The 24,860-nt window shown below is 31.8% G+C and overlaps 5 protein-coding genes across 5 annotated transcripts; 3 read left to right on the top strand and 2 right to left on the bottom strand.

Annotated features, from left to right (window-relative positions):
• Positions 1-394: 394 nt before the first annotated feature.
• Positions 395-9,570, top strand: Tgs1 (Trimethylguanosine synthase 1). Its single transcript, XM_085187714.1, has 11 exons — positions 395-544; positions 633-774; positions 1,073-1,217; positions 1,378-2,753; positions 2,825-3,035; positions 3,630-3,924; positions 4,426-4,561; positions 5,201-5,361; positions 5,789-5,964; positions 6,415-6,537; positions 7,202-9,570. The coding sequence occupies exons 2-11, from the start codon at positions 635-637 to the stop codon at positions 7,295-7,297; spliced, it is 2,859 nt and encodes a 952-aa protein (XP_085043840.1). The 5' UTR covers positions 395-544; positions 633-634; the 3' UTR covers positions 7,298-9,570.
• Positions 9,571-10,011: 441 nt separating this feature from the next.
• SmF (small ribonucleoprotein particle protein SmF) lies at positions 10,012-11,113 on the bottom strand. Its single transcript, XM_085187960.1, has 3 exons — positions 10,983-11,113; positions 10,717-10,904; positions 10,012-10,267 (listed from the first exon to the last, which is right to left on the bottom strand). Exons 2-3 carry the CDS (start codon positions 10,889-10,891, stop codon positions 10,176-10,178), a joined length of 267 nt encoding a protein of 88 aa, XP_085044086.1. The 5' UTR covers positions 10,892-10,904; positions 10,983-11,113; the 3' UTR covers positions 10,012-10,175.
• Positions 11,114-11,279: 166 nt separating this feature from the next.
• LOC146537923 (phosducin-like protein 1) lies at positions 11,280-14,009 on the top strand. Its single transcript, XM_085187694.1, has one exon. It carries the CDS (start codon positions 11,426-11,428, stop codon positions 12,233-12,235), a length of 810 nt encoding a protein of 269 aa, XP_085043820.1. The 5' UTR covers positions 11,280-11,425; the 3' UTR covers positions 12,236-14,009.
• Positions 14,010-14,367: 358 nt separating this feature from the next.
• Positions 14,368-19,269, bottom strand: Uba2 (Ubiquitin-like activating enzyme 2). The gene is made up of 7 exons (XM_085187692.1): positions 18,973-19,269; positions 18,747-18,901; positions 18,197-18,344; positions 17,345-17,839; positions 16,809-16,980; positions 16,179-16,346; positions 14,368-15,975 (listed from the first exon to the last, which is right to left on the bottom strand). Exons 1-7 carry the CDS (start codon positions 19,114-19,116, stop codon positions 15,437-15,439), a joined length of 1,821 nt encoding a protein of 606 aa, XP_085043818.1. The 5' UTR covers positions 19,117-19,269; the 3' UTR covers positions 14,368-15,436.
• A 2,739-nt stretch (positions 19,270-22,008) lies between these two features.
• Positions 22,009-23,090, top strand: LOC146537921 (uncharacterized). Its single transcript, XM_085188134.1, has 2 exons — positions 22,009-22,267; positions 22,453-23,090. The coding sequence occupies exons 1-2, from the start codon at positions 22,100-22,102 to the stop codon at positions 23,029-23,031; spliced, it is 747 nt and encodes a 248-aa protein (XP_085044260.1). The 5' UTR covers positions 22,009-22,099; the 3' UTR covers positions 23,032-23,090.
• The last annotated feature ends 1,770 nt before the right edge of the window (positions 23,091-24,860 follow it).

Below are 24,860 nucleotides of genomic sequence, written 5' to 3'. Positions count from 1 at the left end.
ACACACATGTAATTTGACATTTCTACAAGGATAAAACAAACAAATAAAATATGGCACAGATAATGAAAAATACAAATGAAAAGGAACATGAATGTATGGTACGGCACCATATTTAGAATTTATTGTTAATACAATAAAACAAATTTAGAGATTTGCAAATATATCACAAGAAAAGTGTAAGCTAATTTGAATCTTCAATCAATTCCTAAGCAGAATCAGATTTCATAATATACCTTACCTTATATTTTTTATTTTAATATTTTAATAAAATATAAGAAACTGTACAATTAACAGAATAAATGTTTTAAACGATTGAGGTACGGTACCATCATTAAGGAGCTAAGAACTTAAACAGTACTTTTGGTTAGATTCGGTCGGTTTTTTTAAAGCGCCAAGCTGCCAAGTGCCAACACAAAAATTATCTTCTGATAAATCACTATTCACAAATGTCATTATTGGTAACCCTAATCTTATAATCTGTCAAAACCTGTAGACAGATACTAGACGTAGTTTAGGTTTGGGAAATTTCAATTTTCTAGTGAAGGTTTGCATTAATTATGTGAAAAATACTATAATATGTGACTATTAAATAATTACAGATATTTATCAAAGTTACCTCTTACGTGTTTCAGTAATGATGTCCGAGTATTATGATCATTATGATCATTATCATCGTTGGGAGCCTTTAGCTGAATTCCATTTCTTTTTTAATGATGATGAAGAATCTTACGACGAAAATTATGTTTATTGTTTATGTAGCCGAGCTTTTATAAGGTTAATTTTGAAACTAGGTTAAGTGCTTCAACACATCAAAATCAATAATAACTTTATGACTATAAAAACATTGTATATTTCTTTACAAAACTGTGCTTTTGTAGTAAAACAATAACACAAAACTTAAATTGTGTAATATGTATATTATTCTTTAAATATCAGTGATATTTGATATGACCTAATTTTTGAAGTATGTAGCAAAACCTATAACATGTTAACCTATAACATCTATAGCAACAATTTTTAACTTTTATAAGAAAAAAAATTAATTGTGAAATTAATATCTTATTTTGTATAGGGATGGGGTTAGAACATACTATGCAGAGAAGGAATATGGCAGTGAGAGTGATGCTGAGGTGGTAGCAGATTCTCACTCACAAGAAGTAGACGACCACTCTCATGTTCATTTCTCTTTGGACACATCATATAAAGTTAAGTGTGAGGTAAGAAAAGAATTCTTAATTATATAGAAAAATAGAAACAAAAAATGTAAATGTAAATTATATTACAGAACAATGCTTCCATACTTATAAAAAATTTAGATTTGATTTAAGCAATTTTTATCATGAATCTTATCATTAAAAATATATGTTAAATTCACAGAAAGATGAAGGTGCAAGCTGCTATTGTAGTGCATCACATACCGACAACTATTGCTCAACCGATGAACTAGATCCTACACAAATTCATGGTTTTACTTCCCATGCCCTTCAACCTAGTGACAGTGGTGCCGATCTCACATATCAAGACACTCATTCCGACTATACAACTCTTGATAAAATTGAAAAAATGGAACAAGATTTCTTAGGAGAGGTTGATACTAATGAAAATTATTTATCGGAAGACACTTGGGAACAGTTCTGGGCTTTCAATGGCGAAAGAATTATTTGGGCTTCCTGGATTAAGAAATATAGTGATTATATCAATCCATCGTATGTAGGTGAGAGTCGTTTAGAATCAGATGAGAATATTTTACCAAAACAACATTCCACTGAACCTTTATATGACGCAGAAGTAGATCCCAAGCAAAATGAAAACGAAAATATGAGAGAAAGAAAATTTTCTTATGATTCCAAAGTAAATCCTTATAAAAAAGGGCAAAAAGATCAGAATTTTGAGGAAAAATATGAAAAAGCTAATGATAAAACAAATGAAAAAGATGAAACATGGCTACCAGTTCACAGACGAAGGTCTTGTTCGGAACACGATAGAATTGTTAGTCCTAAAACTTTGCCAGGCACTGATTCTATGACGAACGTAACTAAAATGACTCTTTCTAGTTATAATATAACTTCAAGTCATGTTACGTCAAATTCTACTCCCACTGACGATTACAGTGTATCATCATCTACTTCTGATGATCAATTCAATGATCAAACGAGAATAATCAATGTTGAGGAAAACACTGAAGAACATCCTGTAGAAGATTTAGATACTGAGCAATATTGGCAGTTTTTATGGAAAAGCCATTTTGGTGAACAATACGCTTTGCATTACGCGAACTACATAGAATGTCATCAAGCAATAAATAAAATAGTATCGCCAATTCCAGAAACTAAGGTAGAGGAATTAAAATGCTTAGATGTCGAATGTGAGAATAGTGAAGGCAATTCACAAGAACTGCCCTCAGTTATTGAAGTGCAGACTAAAATAGATAAAATACAGTTGGAAGAAAAAGTTACAAAACCTAAAAGGAAATCGAAAAAAGCTAACAATCGTATAATCAGTTCAGTTGGTGCCCTTTTACAAAATTTACTAAAAGAACAAAAGGAAAAAGATTTTGATGAAGAGATAGTTGATAGTGGGGATGGTAATAGTGATGATAAAAAAGAAACAGAAACTGTTGCAGTAGAAGATGCAGATCAAAATGGCAAATCAAATTTACATAATAAAAAAAATAATATAACTAATTCTAATTATAATTATGAAGATGGTGATGACGAACCACCTGAAGATAAACCGATTTCATTAAAAAGAAGGTAATTATAAGGCATCATAAGAATACCATTTGTGTTCTCTTGTTATAATCATATTAATTTTGTTTTTTCAGCCACGAAGTAGATGACGATGAAATTGTATCGGAAAAAATAAATTCGACGTTTCAAATAATGGGTTTTGCATTAGATTCAAGTAAAATACCTAAAGGACAATTGATTTATAGGAAAAAATTGGCAAGATTGAGACCACCAAGGTATAAGAGATCTAATAGTTCTAAGAAAACATATTTTGATGATACTGGGAACCCTTATCAGTTGGATCAGGTGTGCTTATTTTAATTATTTAAAAGGTATTATATGTGTAATAGAGAGTGCAGCTATAAAGCAAATTTTTTTTTTTACTATAATTACAACATATTCTACTATAATGTATCTTATTCATTATGTTAGAATAATAATTTCTTAGCTTCTAGCACCGTCCTATATGTTTAAATTTTATAAAGTTTCACTGTATATGACTATGTAGATAGTTAACTTCTTTAGCACATCACAATTGAGCATTAATAATTTAAAATAATTATATAGTTTACCAAAAAAAACACGCTCTACTACACAAAGTGCTATGGAATACAATACACAGATATATACATACATACAGTTATGTGAGTCTACAGTAAAGTGGTTTACTAGGGACCTCTGAAAATTTTTCACTATTCAAATTTTTCCTGACTCCATCATCATACCAGCTTGATGGTATATTATTATTGTGTTGTCAACATATTACTGCCAAGTTTAATTAAGTTTTGAAGACATGACAAAAAATAAGCCAAATTTAGATCATAGATTTTATAACATTGTTACAGCTCGAGTGAATAAATAATGATATTTTTATTAATAATCATGTAAATTTGCTTAAAGAGTCAAGAATCACAAGACGACGAAATGTTAACCGACGATGATGGACCAGAAATACAATCAGATTTAGAAAAGAATATGGAAACCAACATTGGTAATTTAGAAGAGAATGATGAAGATAAAGCAGTTACAGAAGAGAAGGAAATTAAAGAAGATTTAGAAGAAGTCGATTTAAATCAAAAAGATTTAAAAGAAGTTCATCTGAATCAAAAAGATTCAGAAGAAGTTAATTTGAATCAAGAAGATGGGAATAGTGAAGCTGTAGGAGATGTAGTACAATGTACCGTTGAAAGCACAAGTTAGTTTTATATTAATTTACAGTACAGTGATATGTCGTGGCCGCCATGACTTGGGAGTTTTCTGAATGAACAATGCGCAAAAATTCAGAAAGCCTAACTTCAGGGCGGCCACTATATTATAGTTGTTACAACTTTATTTGTTGCTAATAATAAAGTTTGAATAATTAATAAGTAACTAATGCATTGAGACCACATATGGCGCAGTGGCACAAACGTGCTATTGTAAATGCGAAAGGTTGTGGGTTTGATTCTCACTCTTTTAATATCCTTCCCATATTTTAATTTCCTCGTTCTGGTAATGAGGCAAAGCGCGGCATTGAGTTCCGCCACTCAAAGTTCAGTGCCTCCAGATTTCAGTGGAAAGTCGAGAACGGAAGTATCTTAATGGGAATGGAGTATCATAACACTAGGTTTCCTCTGTTTACCCCGCTGCTTGCGGCATAAAGCGTAAAGTTAAGAAAAAAATTGTGTCATCTTGATAGTTACTTATTTTTAAACAGATCAAACAAAAAGAAGGCGTAGAGGCAAAAGGCATTCTCGTATAGAGGAATATGATGTTTCCGATATGCCAGAAGAACTCAAAGGTGACACTAACATGTATAAATATTGGAAGAAACGACATTCATTGTTCCATAGGTAATGCATTAGAAAATATAAATTTATAGTTCTAGTAGTATAGATACTATACTAATATTATAAATTTGAAAAGTTTATTTGGTTGAATATACTTATCTCAGAAACTACAGGTTTGAATTAAAAAAATAGTTTATGTAGGATAGTGCCATTTATAGTTTTTTTGTAATTTATGTATGTAGAATTTGGATCGGAGTTTGTATTTTTTTAAGCATCTCGCTGTATTCCGTACATTGTAGGTCTTGGAATCCGTTTCCTATTAAAACATTACCATTTCCCGCTTGCCATTGAATTAAAAACACTTAGTGAAATTAATTATTTAATATTTTTATTTCCTTGTTTTGATAAAACCAACCATCCAGCCATTCAACACCCAATGTCTCGAAAATTCGGCGAAAAGTGAGTAACAGAGTGTCTTAACACTAGATTCCCTTTATCTATTTTGCCCTACAGATACAGCGTGAAGTTAAAAAATATATTTTTTGTACTATACTTTTACACTGTACTAGTGTATACTGATTTAAATACCTTTCCAATGAAAGTTGTCCGTTTTTGTATGATGAGTTGCGAAACTGAACGCCGTGTTTGTTCTCACATAAGATATTCAATTCTTATTTATGCCTGTTTTTGGTTACCTGCTAGGTTCGACGAAGGTGTGCGTCTCGACAGAGAAAGCTGGTTTAGTGTCACCCCAGAGAGTGTGGCGCGACATATAGCAACCAAGTACACTTACGATACTGTCGTAGACGCGTTTTGTGGCGCCGGCGGGAATACTATACAGTTCGCGTTCACATCCAAAAAAGGTATTTACGTGTTTATTATTTTATATAACGTATAATTATAATTAAGTCAATGAAGAATTAATGCCATTGTGACTTACTTGTTAACTTCATTCATATTATTTCCATTTTGCTTTTTTTATTCCCATGGCAAAGTATACAGAGGCAACCTATTGTTGAGACACTCCGTTTCACACGCACTGACCTATTTTGTTAACATTGGTAGCGGAACCGCGGAGTTACCGCGTTTTTTCTTTTTGTCGTCCAGTATTTAAAATCGGATATTTAAGGTGCTGCCTTCCCTTTCGAACCAGCGAATTATTTTATTCCTACATTCTGCCAAGACAATACACGGCGTTTCTATTCAGTTGTCTTTCCTTTATCTATATTTTTATTAATATATTATTGAACTTTTCTATTATTTTTTGTGACAGTTCTCTTTTTTTTACAGTAATAGCCATAGACATAGACCCTGTTAAAATAGAGATGGCCAAACACAACGCGGCGGTGTACGGCGTCGCGGAGAGGATAGAGTTTATAGTTGGTGACTTTTTCCTCCTCGCGCCCACTCTTGTAGCTGATATGGTGTTTTTGAGTCCGCCGTGGGGTGGGCCTAAGTATTCTGAGGTGAAATGGGTTTTCATTTTTTTTAATTTACTTATTTTCTTTTTAATTTTATGAGTAAAATTTCATATGCTTAATAAAAACTGGGCATGTCATAATTGGAATCCCGCATCTAGAATTTGAATCGAAAAAAATTGGCACTTACATTAGAAAAAAAGATGAAAATCTGAAAAATGATAATAAATTAACAGAAACAAAGAAATTACAAACGTAGTAGTAGTAGTAGTAGTTAAAACTGTAGTTTTATTTAAAGTGGTGATGATGACAACACTCTTTATGGTCCCTAATATGAAAGACGAAACATTTAAAAAGTAATAGTATGGAATTGGAAATGCTTATAATTGACTAAAAACGATATTATCGAGTTGAAAAGTTCAAATCTCAAATAGTGTTGCATAATCACAATCTCGTTATTATCAAATAAGCTTAAAATACTTTTTTTCTTTTTTTCAGAATTTTGAATATGATATAGAAACAATGTTAGAACCCAAACCTGCCTCAGAGCTAATGAGAGTCGCCCGACAAATAAATTCCAACATAGCCTTGTATTTACCAAGAAATACTAGAACGGATCAGGTAATATTTATGTATAATTAATACTTATACATATATATTATGTACATTTTATTTATAAAATCATAATTGTAACTGGAGATTTGTATTTAAGATAGAAAGATTTTTCTTATTTACATCAAACAGTAGTCTAAGAGAAAACCGAGTGACTAGAAGCTCTGTTCATTTCATTTCACTGTCCAAATTAGCGAACTAGACGGAACTCAACGCCGCTCTTTACTACGGAAACTAGAACGGTGAATGAAAGTAATTCAGAATAATAGGTGCTGAAATTAATGAACATATAAATAAACGTTATTAAACGCTGAAAGATGTACATTGGTGTTATAAAGTTTAAGAGTACGTCAGCGAGTTGTGGCCGCCCTGAAATTAAGCTTTCTAAACTTTTGCGCATTGTTCACTCGTAACGATAATTGTCAAAATTAAGGAAAATCCTAAAATCAAATCTGCTCATGTCATCTACAACTAACGATCACAACGGCATGTATAGTGGCGACGACTCTTTAGCCGTACCGTTATTTTTTTATTTCCTTTAGAATTCAGCGGAAAATGGAGACCGGATTGTCTTAACACTAGGTTCCTTCTGCTTATACCGCTGTATGGGGAATAAAACGTGAAGGTTTTTTATTTTCTTCCTTATTAATTTAAAGTGCTCATTTTATTCCAGATTCTGTCCTTAGCAAAGGAAGTAGGTGGTTCAGTAGAGATAGAGCAGAGCTATCTCGACAAGAGATTCGTAGCGATAACTGCATATTACTACTAGCTGTAATTGTAAAATTATTGTTAAAACAAAAATGACCTAATAAATGTCAAACAAACATCACAATCACATTTATTTTGTGTTTTATAAAAGAATATATTTCATATAGAAAAATTGTAATTTTTTTTATAAACCTTAGAAATTTAGGAGTTTTTGTTTTTATAACTGTCGCATTTTGAGCGATTCCATGACAGTGTTTTTGTTTATTTTTAATGGCTAATTCACAACATCTCAAATGACTTATCTTTTTTTACAGTGTTTTGTCAATTGTTATATTCTCAATACTTTCCAATTTTTTTTACATTATTTAAAAATATTTTTCTATTCCTAATATCAAATAACACTATGTCGTTAGGTCATTTTTGCAATAACGATCTATTATACCAATTTGTGTGATATCAAAATATTTACTTATAACTTTGATAATTTGAATTATTAATATCTTTTTGCGATATATTCTCTTTTTAATGACATGTTAAATTTCTTAATAATATTTCATTGCTCAGAATTTCAATTGATAAACAAATATATTTTTACTTTAAATTTACATTAAATCTGTTTAGGCTTTTTTAAATTTCATAGAAAATTTTACTACATACTACAAACAACTAAACAGTACATAATATATTAAAATGAAAAATAAAAAGATAATAATTTATCAGTACATATCCTGTACCTCAAAAAAGAATTTATATTCTTATTTCCAAAACTAGCATTTAAAAAGTTCATAAATTACACTACAAATATTAAATTTATATATAATATAATATAAAAGCAATATACATTTTATCAGCTGCCTTAATACTTATGTCATAATAAAGAAAACATTAGAATTAAATAGTAAACCTAGTTTCATCGAAAAAAAAAACTTTTTTGAAGATTAATATTTAATTAAAAAAACTTTTGTAGAATATTTCATATTAAAATTTAATTAAAAAAGTTGTAGCATATTTTATCTGCCTATAGATTTAGTTCTGTAATGGAAATGAAACAAAATGGCGTTATAAATTAAATTCTTCAAAATGAAATAAAAATGAGATTATACTTTATTTGGGTATATTATAAATCATGTCAGTTATTCGTCATGTAATCGAAAGAACCGGACCGTCGGTTATAACTACAACATATAACAATATATTTATATTATGTTAATAATAAAATAACGAACAATGTATGTTCGTAAATATTAAAGTAGTGTATGTATTAATGCTAATTTCAATAATATATTAAAGGGTTGATGACAAGAAAACAAAATTATTTTCGATGTAGACATTATACTATTACTAATTCAGCGCAGTGGCGTAAGGTCTGCGGTAAACGCGACGGTTGTAGGTTCGATTCCCACGGGGAATGAGTTAAACTTCCTCGTTCTGGCAACAAGAAAAAACACGGCTTCGAGTGCCATCGCTCATCACGCAATGTTACGAAAATTGCGTGGGTAACATTAGGTTTCCTCTGTCTACCCTGCTATGTACGTAATACAATAATTTAAAAAATACCCAAAGTTTTCATTGTTATATTTCTTTTTCTAAAAATAAAATTTATATTTGTAAACTGTCAACTTTCAAGTTTCGTAACTAGCAAGAAATGAAATGTGAATCTATTAATTATTAAGTATTTTGAGGACTCTTAAGAATGATTGTTTATGTATTGTGGCCTTTATGTACCTACCTAATATATTTTTAATTTAATGTTAAAAAACTCCAATGTGTCAACATAACAGTAAAAAATTGTGTTTTATTTAATAATAAAAAAACTGTGGCGGATTTATATATTTTTAAATTACTTATTCTCGATTTCCTGCTTGTTATTACAATCCAACATTTTTTTCCTCAAATTTAAGGAAAATTCACTTTTGGGTATACTCAGAGACACGCGTTTTTGGAGAATGGTAAACTTGGCCAAAGATCAGTTGTTACTGTTTTTTAATTTCCATAAGAAATATATTTTCGCAAATTTGTCGCAATAGACTCAGAACTACTCAGCCTGCTAGTAAATCCGCCACTGCTATAAAAATAAACTTCTATGCACAAAATACATATATAATAAAATATTATGTGTAACTTCTGTTTCAAAATACTTTCAACTTTGCCCCGTTTTTAAAATTAAAAAATAATATTTGAATCAAAATACATACCTACATATTAGTTTGAATTTACGAAAATATAAAAGCATTTATTGTTAAAGCAAAAATATATGTAGGCCTTGTATGTGTGACCATAAATGTTGTGATTTCTGTAAATATTTGTTGACGATAATATACAACTTAAACACTACTTGTTTCTTTTTTGTTAGGGAGCCTAGTGCTAAGACACTTTGTTTCCATTAAGACACTTCTGTTGCCCACTTTGCATTGAATTTCGGAAGCATAGTGAGTTGATTGGCAGAACTAAATACCGTGTTTTGTCTATTTCGTTTTGGAAATGAAATTATTAAATATTTCATTACCTCAAGTGAGAATCGAATGATTCAATCCAATTTGAAATACAACCAACATTCTAAGAGGTTATTATTTAACTGTTGGATCAAGAACCAGGTGCAGAAGGCAGTATTGCTTGAAATGGCACATATTTTGAAGAGGTTCCTCACTCTGAAGCCCCACCCAATAGGACCTGGATCCTTGTCCCAACAAAATATTTTTATTGTAATATTTATTTATGATATAAAATGTTTTATTTTCCATCATAAGTATGGACTTGGTAGTAAAACACAGTAAATATATTTATATCTTATATTTAATTGAAAAATCACATATATTATTACAGTAGAACTGACTTAAGTATAAAAGTACAATAGATTTGGGATTGGAAACCTTATTTTTAGACACTTAGTTTAAGAAATGACCCAGTTTTTATTGTTTCATATAAAATTTCCACTAATGCTATTCCTTCATCTCACCCTCTTCATCTTCTTCCTCCGCACCTCTCACATATAAAACATTATTACATCTGATTAGTACTTCTCCAAGGTTTCCTATAAATATGAGAAAAAGTTGAGTTAAGGTAGGTTTAGCCAAAATAAATGCAAATTAAGATATTATATATTATTAATGAAATTAGTCTTAATATCATAATTATAATGATACAAATATTCTTTTTTACTTTCTGCTTCAATACTGATCCAAGTAGAAAGAATAGAACAAAAACACAATTGTCAATTCATATAGCTTTAGTAATAATATATGAAAGATACTGCTATGGTGCTACCACCAAATGCACTTTTCTAAGTGCACAAAAGACAAATATATATTTCATGATTGTAAAGATGGAAAAAGATCTTAACTGCACACTCTTCCATTACTAGCCACCCCAGAAGTCCTCAAAAGCCTTTCAGATCTTAAATTAGACTGTCTAATTTGATCAAATGATAGCCGTGTAACCTTAAGAATCTAACTAATATATTCATATGAAAAAGTAACTAACCTGTACATGACCCATCAACGATTTCTTCAGTATTAGCTAATTGTAAGTTCATGTAACCGTCTGCTGAGACTAGCAACCCTTTATATTCGTGTCCCCATTTTAATTTAACAAGAACAGACTTCCCTGTGAGGCTGTTCAGGAAGGGTTTGGGGTTAATTGGCATAGCCGCAGCCATTTTGAGTTTTTATCTGAAATTAAGAAAACTTGTAAATAGTATGTATTTATTTTTGATTTCTTGTTGATATTATAATAAGAAGCAAACTTACTTTTACAATATTAGTTAAAACAGAAGCCGCTAACGAAACCGCGTCGTTTTTGGAATTTGACATTGACATTCACAGTCACAGATGCACAAATTACAAAACTTTTTTTCTATTTTTTAAAAATCAATCCTACGTGGATTGACAAATATCATATTAAATGTTTAAAGTATATTTATTGTCATAAGTATATTAGTTAATGAAATAAACAAAAATATACAATTTATTTTAATTTTTCTAAAATGAAGTCATAGACAATTTACTACTTATGGTATAAAAATACGATATAGATTATTATTTTAATTGAATAAAATTATACACTTTGTGAGTTGTGACAAATGGTCTTGTTGATATTTATAAATATAAAAAACAACTAATTACCTTAACTAAGTATATTTGTCATCTACTTTATGAAATAAATTACGTTTATTAAAGCTCAAACTTACAAAATGGCTACTCTGGAAGATAAAATTCTAGGTAATAAACTACAAAATTACTGTAGTAGTAGCGAAGGTGAAGGTTCTGATGATGAAGACAGTCATAGTGGTGGAGAAGGGGCAGGTAACGTTAAAGCTTTTTCAGCTCGGGCGGAGCCACCGCCGCCTGTAAATAATTGGAATGGTTCAGCAACTAACACTGGACCAAAAGGCGTCCTTGAAGATTGGAGAAGATTTAAGCAATTAGAAGCCGAAAATCGTGAGGAACTCGCCAAAGAACGTATAGCTCTTGCTAAAAAGTTAACTCTGACGGTAAAAACTGAACGCGAAGAAGAAGAGGCTAAAGAAGTGGACGAGTTAGAGGATGAACTAAACGAACTGATAGATGAAGGGTTTTTAATGAAATATCAACAGCAGAGAATGCAGGAACTTATGTCTCAATTACAAAAAACACCTAAATTTGGTAAATTGATGACTCTTAACAATCAGGAAGAATTTTTGAATGCAATCGACAAAGAAGATACAAAAGTAACTGTAGTCATACATATTTATAACCATGGTGTAAAAGCATGTGAAAGTATGGACGGTTGCTTAAGTATTCTTGCATCAGAATACCCAGCCGTCAAATTTTGCAGAATAGCAGCTGATGTAACTGGTTTAAGTCGTAATTTTAGAATCGAAGGTGTGCCAGCATTGCTAGTTTATAAAGGAGGACAAATAATCGGTAATTTTGTTCAGCTGGCTAATGAACTCGGTAATGATTTCTTTGCAACTGATGTTGAGAAATTTCTTATTGAATATGGCATGCTACCTGAGAATTAAGGTCAGATATTTTTAGAAACCAAACATTTGAAAACTGAAACCTGCGCCTCTTGGAAACATCAGGTTTTTAAATTTTTAATTGGTTTTCTAAAAATATATTTCTATTCTCAGTGTTGAATTGAATAACACTTTAACATTGCTATAATATTATGATGAGATTTTTATCTTATAAGGAATACTTTAGAACCACCGACTGATATATGTATATTTGGTATTATTATACTTAAATAATGCAATATAGTTCAGGTTAAGAGCTAATCTTTTAGCATTTTATTACATTTACTAGATATATAGTTTTGAATAACATTTAAGATGTTAGAATTTTTTCAATTATAATATCCATGTTTCTCGTAAACTATTTGTGATTTCAATATTTTTTTTTAAATATAATGATAAATATTGAGAAAGATAAATATATATGATGCCTGTTATGGTGCAGGGGTACAAGCATGCAACTGTAAACACGACAGGTTGTGGATTCGATTTCCATTTGAGGAAATTTAATATTTAATCCTTTAATTTCTTCGCTACAGTAATGAGGCGAAGGGTTACAATGAGCAATCCACCATTCAATAGAATTTGGTGGAAAGGGGTGAACAGAAGAGTCAACACTGGGTTCCCCTTTTCTGCTCTACCCTGCTATGCAGGATATATAGCTTATTTATTTTATATTGTCTATCATTTAGTTTTAAAAATGTTGTAACAATGTAATCACAGAAAATAAGATTACATAGAAAGCAATCTCGTAACACTGATTTTTTTTAGTATTTACCTCTTAATATTCTAATCATAAAATTAAATAATTACAGTAATTATTACAACATTTTTGTATTTTTATTAACAATATGAATTTGTTGTAAATTAGTTACATATATTGATTTTGTTATTTGTTTATTATTTTTTATTGAAATCTAAAAGATTTTATTAATGTACTTAAATTTTAGTTTAAGCCAGGAAAATTTTGTAAAAGAAACTTAAAGTAATAATATAAAACATTATTGTTCGAGTATTTCTAATTATATTAGTTATACTGAAACAATAATTTGAAGTGTGCCTTTGCATCTTTAAAGCTGAGTCAAGGACAGTTATAAGGAAAAACTAAAATAATGAGGCTATATGTATTTAAACATTGTCACTGAATCATACCCTTATAACTTATTTTATTCTTTAAAAATATATTATTTACATTTCCTCGCTCTGGTAACGAGGCAGTGCATGGCTTCGAGTTCCGCCACTCGACACGCAATTCCTCGAGAATTCGGCGAAAAGTGGAGAACGGAAGTATCTTGTAGGAATGGAATGTCTTAACACTAGGTTTCCAGGTTCCATCTGCCTACCCGAATATCGGTGGCATACAGCGTAAAGCTGAAAAGATTGTTGATATTTTTATTTTTAATGTCAAGCAATTAAATGCATTTTCCTGTGAAAACAGAGAGAAATTAATGTTCCACACTGACCGCCCATTAATTTAGACATTGTGTATTGATATTGAAAGACAGAACTTAACGTTGCGCTTTGTTTGAACAGAGCGGGGAAGAGAATAATTTCAATATTATAATTGTTTCTCCGAGTGGGAATTGAACCAACGACCGTGTTTATGTTCAGATACTATCCTAGGACCGTACTTATAGTCCGGGCGGCAATTTCGCATTTGCATGTTCTTAAATGTAATGTGTCCTAGCATATACTAGGACTTTTAGTGTGAAATATATGTTAATTGTAATACTGTTTACAAAACGTGCATTTTTTAGGATTAAAGTTTTATTATTATTAAGTAATATTGTTTTACTTTAACATACAATCCTAATTATTGCTTTTCAAATTTTAAGTAGGCACCCTTGTGCCTGATGAGTATCCTTATACTAGTTAATTGAATGATACCACGTTGGTGTCCATAATTTATTAGATTTAATATGTACTGTAATATTTGAGGCTGTAGCGCACGGTGTGTATCTGTACACACAATAATTATGGGTTCGATTCCCACGCGTGGGGAAAAATGATTTTAATTTGTTCTCTTTGGTAAGGCCACAACGCAGTATTTAGCATCAACGCAACAAATTAGAGTGGTGCGTGGGGTACAAAGTCAACTAGGTTGCCTATGAAGCAAGAAATCAACAAAAACAAAGTAATAGTTTTGTAATCTTTTATTGATGTTTCAAAGTAGTAAATATTTAGAAAAATCTTATAAATTACGACAGTGTTGTTCGTTTCTTAAGAGATAATTTATAATAATTCTTATATTTAAATAACAATATTAAAAAGTGTATTTTAGAAAGTTTCGCATTTAATACACGCATGTCCTTTTGGATATTTTATATTAAAGAACAGGGATGTTCCAGCGCTGATAAAACTTTTCTGATATATGAAGTATGTATGTATATCAGTTTCAGTTGAGGATATAAAATTAATTTGATTAGATGTTTAAGAAATTAACTTTTTATAGACTTATGTAAAAGGAGGGTGGGAGGTTATCAATTTGACTGTATTTTTCTTAAGTTTGTTACCTCAGAACTTTTGACTGGGTGAACCGATTTCGATGATTCTTTTTTTATTTGAAAGCTAGTGCTTCCCATGTGGTCCCATTTTAATTTGGTCTATTTCTGACAAATGGACGAATAACTCAATGTTCCGCCGACTAATTTCGATTATTATTTTTATATTGGAAAGGATACACTTCAAGAGTAGTTTGATGAAAGTTTGGTGAGGTTCTGATTATAGGATTCAACAATTACAGACTATATTAATAACCTTATGTAATGTATTATGATAATTTGAAATTATTCACAAATGAGAGCAAAAAATCACTATATTATTAATATTAAAAACAATTTTTTTCCAGTATTATAATTTAGAAGGGAACAGAATTATAAAACATTCTGTATGACAGACAGATCTAAGACGCCATTTTGTCATTGTTTCAATATAAAGAAAATTTAATTCACAAAGATAAGATTCACTTTACACTGATATTTTTGACCACTGATATAAAGAGTTTTAATTATTAATTTTAATTGTAAAGATGTTAGAGTAAAATATTAATGGTTGATCAATTGTTTCTATGGAAACCATAACTAAATTAATTGCCAAATGTAATGTACCAATTAAAATGTAATTTCCAATCATTTGTTAACATTTAATTGTCAATAAAAATTTGAATTTGTCCAATGCTGGTTGATATTAATTTAGCACTGATATTTATTAACACAACTCAATAACTTCATTAGGTTCTGTACGCCTACGTTTAGGCTTAGGAGCTGGTTCCTCATCATCCTCCTCTACTATTTCCATATCACTATCACTATCATCTTTAGCCTCCTTAGGCTTGGACGGGCCAGGTGTGGGTTCAGATCCATTAGATCCATTTGCTTTATCCTCCTTGGGTCCAGGCATTGGAGCATCTGTATCTGTTATCAGCTTCCACGATTTTTCATCATCATCCTGCTGCAATCGTACCCTAACTTCATAATTTTGAAGGAAATCATCTACTAGTAACGCACACCCATCATTTAAACCGATTTCTTCTAACGTTTTATCATTGTTATGATCAGTCTCTCCTGGTTCTGATGACAATACGACAAGTCCTTTGCCTTCAACGGTTGCGTCTGGTGCTTGCATGTTCAGACCGTCTTTGAAAGCTGCATTTAGTTCTTTTAATGTAATTTGTTTGATGTTACAAGCAAGACCTACTTCTGGTTTGGGAGCGCATACATAGCATTTTGGATTTGGAGCTGTGAGGGCTGAAAGGGTAAACTTATTTATATAGAAGTAACAAAATAAGGTCTTTTAATAAAGTTCTAGTTACAATAACAGTTAAAAAGTCAAACAATATAAATAAATAAGTCAAGATTATAGATATAAGTACCCCAAAAAAAACATCAATCTTCTATGCAAAAACTGAAAAAGAATCTAATCTAAATATACAAAAAAATTGGACACTTACTTCTCTCAGGCACAAACAATTGACCACGATGATTGACCTTAGGTCTCAAATAGACACTGGTGCAGTTCTCTATCTGTTCCCTCAACACGGCCTGAGCTCGGAGCACGGCGAGGCCTGCCACTATTGCGTTCGCCGTTGCTATGGCCGGTATTATATTACCTGCCATTGCTGGGGGAAAAAAAGAACAAACAATGTATTAAAAAAATACCATAACAAGAAACTTTTTGTATTTGTTTCTATGCTGCTTTATACAGTAAAGCAATGTATGTGAACTGAACTTAGTGCTAAGATACCATGTTTCCACCAATTTTTTAGACATTGTGTGTTTAGTAGCGAAACTCAACGCTGCGGTAACGCTTAACTAGAGCAAGAAGTTTCAGTTTGTAAGAAGAGATTCAAACCAGTTGTAAGTTAAATGGCGGTAGCCAATGTCACTTTATATATTCCCCACACTTATTTATCTTTTAATAGATTATACAGGCCCTAATTAAAACAGTATAAACCAGAACAGTTTAATTTTATAATGACCTAATCTAGTGCACTAGAAATAGTGTAGAATATCACAGATCACAGACTATAATAAATGTTTATTATAGTCTGTGATCTGTGTAATCAATAAAAAAAACTTACATTTGATCTCAAATCTCGATTTCAATTGTATATTAAATATATGCGCTCTTATATTAGCACACGCTGTTACAAAGTCCATTGCACTCTTCTCATCCTTGTCCCATACTAAATGATCACCATCTGGTCGACTCTTTAGATCTGCTTGTAGAGCTTTGCAACTGGCTGCAAACACCTGTAATATAGAAATATATAGGAGAGTAAGCAGAGTGAACTTAGGAACCTAGTGTTATGCTTTGTTCAAATTAGGACATTTTCAAGTTTGTCACTTTCCGCCGAATTCTGGAAGCATTGTATGATAAGTGGCAGAACTTATCAAAAAATATATTAATGTAAGAATATCTATAGATTTACTATTCTTTTAAGAATATTTAAGAATATAGGGCATAGGTGGACAGAGAGAAATCTAATGTTAAGGCACTCAGTTTTCTAGTATTCTGCTTATTTTATTTATATAAATATATTAAATATTTATTTATTAAATAGCTTAACGAAAATAGAGAAAAAAAATGGCAAGATAGAAAAAAATCCAAACTTACTTGAGCACATTCGTACACCGACCACACTCTTTGATCTGGTAATCCTGAATGCTGAGTTGCCGCATTATCCTTTCCAGGCAGATTGTCCCAGACCAATGGTGTAGGTGGACGTCGTTTTTTCCACAAATTCTCCATAGACAACAAATATCTAATATCATCACTAAATAACTTTGAAAATAGCTTTTCTGGTTCATAATTAGTCTCCGCTGCCCACATCTTAGTACTTTTCCTTTCTACATTTCCTGTTGAAGTGCTTTCTGCTTCTAGAGCTGATGACCCTGCTTCGCCTGCAGCCTCAGGGTCTGCTGTGTCAGGACTGACATCCTGGTCAGGATCTTCTTCACCAAAGAGCTGATTGAAAAGGTGTTTGGCCCATACAATGCAGTGGATTGGCTCGGAAGGTGTGTTCCTTATTGTACAGCCAGGGAATGTCTTTTGTGGTGCCTTAGGTTGACATTCGTAGCATTGAGTGAGCCCCTTTTTTATTAGTTCTACCTATAAAAATAAAATACTTTATATATTATAAAATGCTTGCTAAGTTTAAGCTTTTCTTTGTCATATAAATAAAGCAAATCTAGAGTTAAGACACTTCATTGTCTATTCGCTATCATTTCTATTAATACTATTGTGTAATTCATTCAACATTAATTAATATATTTTAGTGTAGAGATAAGTCATGGCGCAGGAGCACAAAGTATGACTGTAATCACAACTGGTTGTGGGTTCGATCCCCACTCAAGGAAATGAAATATTTATTAAAATGTATATTTCCATTTCTTCAATCTGGTGTCGAGGCAACACCCCGTTAAGTTCCTCCAGATCTAATTTTTTAAATTTTTTGTTTACCCTTACCTGACCAGCGTAGCCAGCAGTTCCTGTCTCTATAAGTGGTACATTAGCAGCCAAGCACATTCTGTTAACATGGTTGCGAGCAACTCTATTATCCAATGCGTTCATTACAATATTAAATTGTTTGAAGTAGCTCACTCCATAATCGTTGCTGCAATCAAATCATAATAAAATATCAATACATAAACCAAGGTGTAGGCATTCATAAACACTATATAAAATTAAAATATATTTTTTTAAATATTTCACTGTCTCCTACATATAGAAGTGTAGGCAAAGGAACATAAATTTTTCATAGATATATCAATGCCGCGCTTTGTTTTGTTACTTATGAAGGAAAATATTAAACAATTCATTTACTTCAGTGGTAATCAAATCCAGAACTGTCATATGAGGTGCCACTGCGCCACGACGGCCTCGTATTTTTTAATCAATAATATTTAATATTCCCTTTAATCACATTTTTATGAACTTACATTTATAACAGTCACTGCCTGTGACGTCGAACACACAGTGCGTTTATCTTTAACAACTCTAACCTTAATTAACTAACCTTATAACGCTGTCATGATGAGCAATAATATTAACGTTTGGATTAAAACTTAGAGCACTATCTTTTGCCACCTGCGCTTTCGATTTCCCTACATGTTCCTTGTGAAACAAAAACTGACGATTCAAATTGCTTACGTCGATTGTATCAAGGTCGATCTGAAAATTGAACGTAATTTTACATATGTTTTCAAATATATCATTTAAAGTTTAATATTATGTGAACGTACTATTTCAATTTGAGGAAAGCCGGTTAGAACTAGGTTCTTCAATATTTCACAACCTATACCACCGGCACCGACAACAAGTATTTTAGAGTTAGCTATCGCTTCCGTTAGTTTCTCGTCGAACACACCAGCTACTCTTGCCACCATTTTTTATAATTTATATGTTTTCAGTTATTATATTTATAATTCTTTTTAGAGTTTATAAATATCGCACACCCAAACAGCAAACGGGAAATTTGCGGCATCGGAAAAGTGTCAAAGTTAGCGTCAGGTAGAGCTGCCAACCTTAAAAATATTAAACGAGTGTTGCCTGTCATTACTTGAAAGTTTATTTCTCTTATCTTATAACATTTCATGTTAACTTATAAAATTGGACTTATACAGTCAATATTGACATGCGTTTTTTTAAAGAGAGTCCATTATTTTACAACATATAGGTTGAGTATCTAATTTTAAGAATAATCACAAAACAATATGTAGCCCTTAACTTTTTCTGCGTGGACTATAAATCGTAATCATTCAAAGTTAGGCTTCACTCTGTATGTCGGTCATAGTAGGGTAGGTAGAGTGAAAATGAATACTTAGAGTTAAGATATGATTGGGTATGACATAATAGATATCAATATACTATTCTTTTATTTCTATGTTTGTTATAGGTAATATGTCTGGGCCAGCCACTTTTGCATTATCATGAAGCTTACTTTCTGTGAGCAAAGAACCAAAATTCGTTAACATTTTGTTTGGTCTTCCTACTTACCGGCATTCCAGTTCCCATAATAAAAAAAATAATTCATAAAATTGTTTTCGATTCAAATAATAGATAGTGATTAGATGTTGGATATGGAGATAAATATTAAAAAATCATAACTGTGCAAGTTTTATAGTATACTAGCGGACGCGCGCAGCTTCGCTTACGTATTTAGGGGTGAATTCTAATAAACCACGAAACATAATTATGTTCACTGAAATATTTTTAAGGGTCTAAATTTCAAATTTTATAAAAATCGGTGGCGATTTAAAGATTTTTTCATACAAACTTTAAACCCTTTATTTGCACCCTTAGGGGGTGAGTTCTAGAAAACCATGAAACACATGTTCAATTAAATATTTTCAAGAGTCTACATTTCAAATTTTATAATAATCGGTGGCGTTTTAATTTCCTTTCCATACAAACTTTCAACCCCTGTTTCACCCCTTTAGGGTTAAAATTTTTTAAAATCCCTTCTTAGTGGATGTCCAGATTACGAAAGTAAACATCTGTCCAAATTTAACGTTCCTACCGTCAGCGGTTACGGCTGTGCGTGCGTCTTACCTCAGTCAGTGAGGACAAGTCCTTTTATATATATAGATTTCTTTTACAAAGGAACAATTTTTTTATAGGATAAAATCCAGATCACAAGATCCAATCAAATAAGTGCATATATTTTACAATTTAAAATGTATTCTAATTTTCTATAAACAGTTTGACAATATTATGTACATTTTAGTATGAAACTTAGATTATAAATGCATCTGTCTAGGAGTGTCAGTTTACGATGCAGTGGCATTTGAAAGTGTACTTCATAAAAATTGCTTTTAACTTTATGAAGGGACACTTACTTGTTATCTGTGGATTTTTTAATCTTCTCGTCGTCTGATGGTCGTTATTCTTTATAGTCTGGATGAAAATGTTGTAAATAACTTTTATATACATTTAGAAAAACTAACAAGTAAAGAAGAAAGAGTTTAACTATAAATATTAAGGTTGTGGGTTCGATTTCTACTCGGAGAAATATATATTTTTTTATTTTCACATTCTGCGAAAACAACGCGCAACGTTGAGTTTCGCCACCCAAAAGACAAGGTGGGAAGTTGAGCAGGGTAGTCAGGGGGAACCTAGTGTTAACGTACTTCGATGCCTACTTTCCGCCAAATTTTCAAGACATTGCGTATTGGAACCCAATACCGTACTTCGTCTACCACAGCGGTAAAATGAAAATAAATTACATATAATAACCTTACCCTCGAGTGGACATCGATTCTCACAACCAGTGCGTACTGAAACGCTGTCTCATTCAAACAATTTCTAGAATTAGTCATAGTATGTATCCAATTTATAGCACTAAATTGATTTGCCAGTTACTCACCAAGCATAGTGAGTATAGGTTATTCTGTAATTGCGTTTTGACCTCGAGCGAAATGAGATGTTATGTCCACGACAATCAAATTAAGGAACCGCGTCAATCTCAAACAGACCAGTTTACATGACCCTGCCAATACCTGCTCTATTTAGTAATTGCAGGCCAACGTAGAATGGCTATTTGGATTTGTTCGGAGCGCCCTCACTATTTTCCAGTTGGTCTGTTCAGATCCGACCTCGTGGTCTGACGCGTCTAATGTGATTGTTATATCGACGGTATTTGAAGCTGGTTTTCGGCTTCGTAAATACAAGGGATCTCGTTTCAGGTGTTTTTTCATAATTACGTATAGTTTTCATTATTGTTCTTCGTAAATTACTAATTTGTGTGTCTTTAGTTTTATACTAAAATTAAATAATAAGAGAGGCGCGTATGATTATTCAAGCAGATATCTAAAATTTTAAATATGTATGTAATTTAAAGTTACTTCGTGTAGGTATTTCTAAGTGAATTGAAGATTCACTTGGTGGAACAACGCCGCCGTAGCGCAGCAGCAATGCGTGACATGTGATGATTTGAACCCAATCGGGAAAGTTATTTACATTTCCTCTGTCTTAACACTAGGTGAAACGAAAGTGTGAAACTGCATTTTTATGTAGATAGTGAAAAAATGATATAGATGTATAGGTTTGTATATATTTTGGCGAATAGAAAAAAAATCCTACTCCAATATTCTAATTCTTAAAGCCAACAAAATAACTTAGGTAACATAGTAAAAAACTCTGAACTGAAACACTTAATAAGAAAAAAGGCTTTACTTTTTTACTTCGTTTATATTTAATGACATAGCGATAATATTATTAATATGGTTATGGTATTTGTCAAATTTGTTGAATAGATATTTTTTATAGGATAAGTACTTATTACATAAATTAAATGTGTTAAATCGTCATAATAAAATTTATATTTTTTTTTTAAATTAATTTTTAATAAATTAAAAAGTACAGTAAAATATGCCACCAAAAAAAGGCAAAGCTCCTCCTAAACCGGCACCAAAGGCCTTGATAGGTCCGCCTCCGAAACCTAAGAAACCACCACCTCCACCCGCTTGCTTCAACGCTGACGATTTAGCTAGATTCAAGGAGATGTACAAAGCCCACGACGAAGAGAATATAGATAAAGTTTGTATTAATTGTATTGTAAAGTTTGTATTCTTTTTATCGTATTTATTTATACTTAAAAAATGTTGAATGGACAAAACCAACAATCATCAAGTAAGTAATACAGTCAGATTAGTTTTCATCTTCGTATTTCACCAACTACTTAACGTAAAAATATTTTATGTCTCATTTGACGCTATTTGTAGGTTAAAATCGGGTTAATACCTTTAATGCTGAGAAAATTAGGATTTAATCCTAAAGGCGCTGAGATAAAAGAACTCTACAGGTTATTTTTAGAAGACGATTTAGTTGATACAGTGGAATACCACGAATGGTTGTTCATGATTGAAGCTAAAATGAATTGGGGCGATGATTTCGAGGTGGAAGTGACAAAGGCATTTGCAGCATTAGGCCACGATGACGAAGAAACTGGTATGGCAGATTTAGAACTTTTACGCGAAGAACTTATGAAATGGGGTGAGCCACTAGCCGATATTGAATTTGTAGATATTCTCCGTCTATCCCTTAAAGATAAAACGTATAATCCCGAAGACGGAATGATAAATTATGTAAAGTTTATAGAAAATATGAATGCGAAGGACGAGAGATACAGCAAGGAACCGATAAACTTCTTCAAGCTCGATCAAAAGACCTTAGCTGAAATGGCACTTAAGAAAGCTCAAGAAGAAAGAGAAGAACAAGAAAGAAAGGAAGCCGAGAAACGTGCGAGGGAAGAAGCTAAAAGGGCAAAAATGATAGCTGAAGGACTGATACCACCGGACTAAACTAAACAACAAACACACTTTCGGCATCCTAAGATGAATTATATATTTTTTCAATACTTGTATACGTTATTAAACTTCGTTATTAAAATCTTTGTTTTGTTTTACGTCGTTCGGAGTTGTTTGTAATTTATTTGATGAAATTACTCAACAAATTATGAAGGATTTAGGCATTCAATGCTTAAAACGTATAATTACTTTTCTTTGATCCCTTACGTTGAAATGAACATAAATGAACTATTTTATACCTACAACAAGATTGAGTGAATTTCCCTTTACATTACACACTTTAATGAGAAGATAAATATTTTGCTGGCAATTTTATTTCGGAGCTTACTTATTTTTAATTAAAAATTTAGGTCGCCTTTACTGGCCTACACAATATCCAAAGAATACAAATGTAGTATTAAATATTTTACAGAATTCTGAAATGCTAGGAAAGAGCAAAGGAATTGTATAGTATTTCAAGAAAAGATTTCACGACATTTAGAAAATAAGTAAGCGGGTAGGCAAAAATAGACATAACCTTAAAAAAAGGTAGCAATACTTTAACAGGCCAGATGCAATTCGAGGTATCAACTCTCAAATTTTAGTTTTAGTCTTCTGCAAATAATTACCATTGAGTTCCACGGTTGCAGCATCATCACTATTGGATTATTCAGTCAACCAAAAATATAACGTCCTAAGTCAAATAGGGCTGAGGAGTGTGGGCCTGCCCATCGTGCCCACAGCGATGTATCCCCTTGTACGAGTATATAAGACCTATTTTACCTATTTGTGTATAGATAGATTTTAGTAGTTTGATTATAACTTTACTTTCATGTTGATGCTACTTATGGGTGGCAACGACAAATAGAAAAATGACTGTTTTTTTTTGTCATTTTGCAATGTCACCGCTGAACTGAACGCTTATTTGGCGTATTTGCACTTTTTGAAAATATTCACGAGACGCGCGCGTTAGTCTTTCCACGTACCTAAGTGTACATATTATACGCATCGCACCGAGTGAGCGATATGTAGGTGTTGATTGATGTTCAATGATATTGAATACATTTAAGTACACAGCAGGATAGGCAGAGGGAACTTAATGTTAAGACATTCCATTCCTCATTTTTCGCCGAAATAAATTTAAATAAATATTTTATTTTGAGATTGAACCCACGACCAGCCGCGTTTGCAGTCACACACTTGTATCCTTGTGCCAAGGCTGGCATCTGTGGCATTTTTATAATATAAATAACTGTATATATTTATATATATTTAAATACATTTTAATAAGTACTCGAAAAGATTAGTAATTTAAAAAAGGTTTAATTCATTTTCACATTATCTTAAGTGCTTTGCAAACATACATTATATGAATAATGCAGTAGTTAAAGCGGGCGAAGCCGCAAGAGGGTCGCTAGTTTAGAATAAAATTAACAGGTACTTAGGCATTTTGTCGTATTAGGTATTAGGTAAGTACGTAAGTAATACTTAATCTTTTAAATACATATTCATGTTTATGTTAAGAGGAAGTTTGCATAATTTTTCTCTAACACAGCAATGGGACGTGCGTAATGTGAATATTTTTCGCTCGCCGTTCCTTTTTAAGCAAAGAAATATGAAACGTGATATGTAGAGCGTAAAATTATATCAGCATCTATCGAGATATTGAGTGGTGACCGGTAATTGTAGACGCAACAGGCTGTGGGTTCGATTCCCAATCGAGAAAATGACATATTTAATAAACATTTAGTGATTTAGTGGAAAGTGGAAAGCGGAGTGTTTTAACACTAGATTCCCTCTGCCTATTTTGATACAGCGTGAAGCTTCTAATTTAATATGTTACT

Source organism: Heliconius melpomene, chromosome 7 (genome assembly GCF_056956725.1).
Source record: "Heliconius melpomene rosina isolate 202511_hmr_F chromosome 7, ASM5695672v1, whole genome shotgun sequence".
Taxonomy (NCBI): Eukaryota; Metazoa; Arthropoda; class Insecta; order Lepidoptera; family Nymphalidae; genus Heliconius; species Heliconius melpomene.
The sequence above is the reverse complement of the archived record's forward strand: the minus strand, read 5'-3'. Positions and strand labels throughout refer to the sequence as shown.

Bases quoted from the DNA above. Each gene is read 5' to 3' on its own strand.
- Tgs1 (XM_085187714.1), top strand. From the start codon at position 635: ATGATGTCCGAGTATTATGATCATTATGATCATTATCATCGTTGGGAG. The intron at 775-1,072 runs GTTAATTTTGAA...TATTTTGTATAG, and splicing joins TGTAGCCGAGCTTTTATAAG to GGATGGGGTTAGAACATACT. The intron at 3,036-3,629 runs GTGTGCTTATTT...ATTTGCTTAAAG, and splicing joins ACCCTTATCAGTTGGATCAG to AGTCAAGAATCACAAGACGA.
- SmF (XM_085187960.1), bottom strand. From the start codon at position 10,891: ATGGCTGCGGCTATGCCAATTAACCCCAAACCCTTCCTGAACAGCCTC. The intron at 10,268-10,716 runs GTTAGTTACTTT...TCATATTTATAG, and splicing joins CGTTGATGGGTCATGTACAG to GAAACCTTGGAGAAGTACTA.
- LOC146537923 (XM_085187694.1), top strand. From the start codon at position 11,426: ATGGCTACTCTGGAAGATAAAATTCTAGGTAATAAACTACAAAATTAC.
- Uba2 (XM_085187692.1), bottom strand. From the start codon at position 19,116: ATGGTGGCAAGAGTAGCTGGTGTGTTCGACGAGAAACTAACGGAAGCG. The intron at 16,981-17,344 runs GTAAGTTTGGAT...TCTATATTACAG, and splicing joins CGGTGTACGAATGTGCTCAA to GTGTTTGCAGCCAGTTGCAA. The intron at 16,347-16,808 runs GTAAGTTTTTTT...TTTTTCCCCCAG, and splicing joins ATCGAGATTTGAGATCAAAT to CAATGGCAGGTAATATAATA.
- LOC146537921 (XM_085188134.1), top strand. From the start codon at position 22,100: ATGCCACCAAAAAAAGGCAAAGCTCCTCCTAAACCGGCACCAAAGGCC. The intron at 22,268-22,452 runs GTTTGTATTAAT...CGCTATTTGTAG, and splicing joins ACGAAGAGAATATAGATAAA to GTTAAAATCGGGTTAATACC.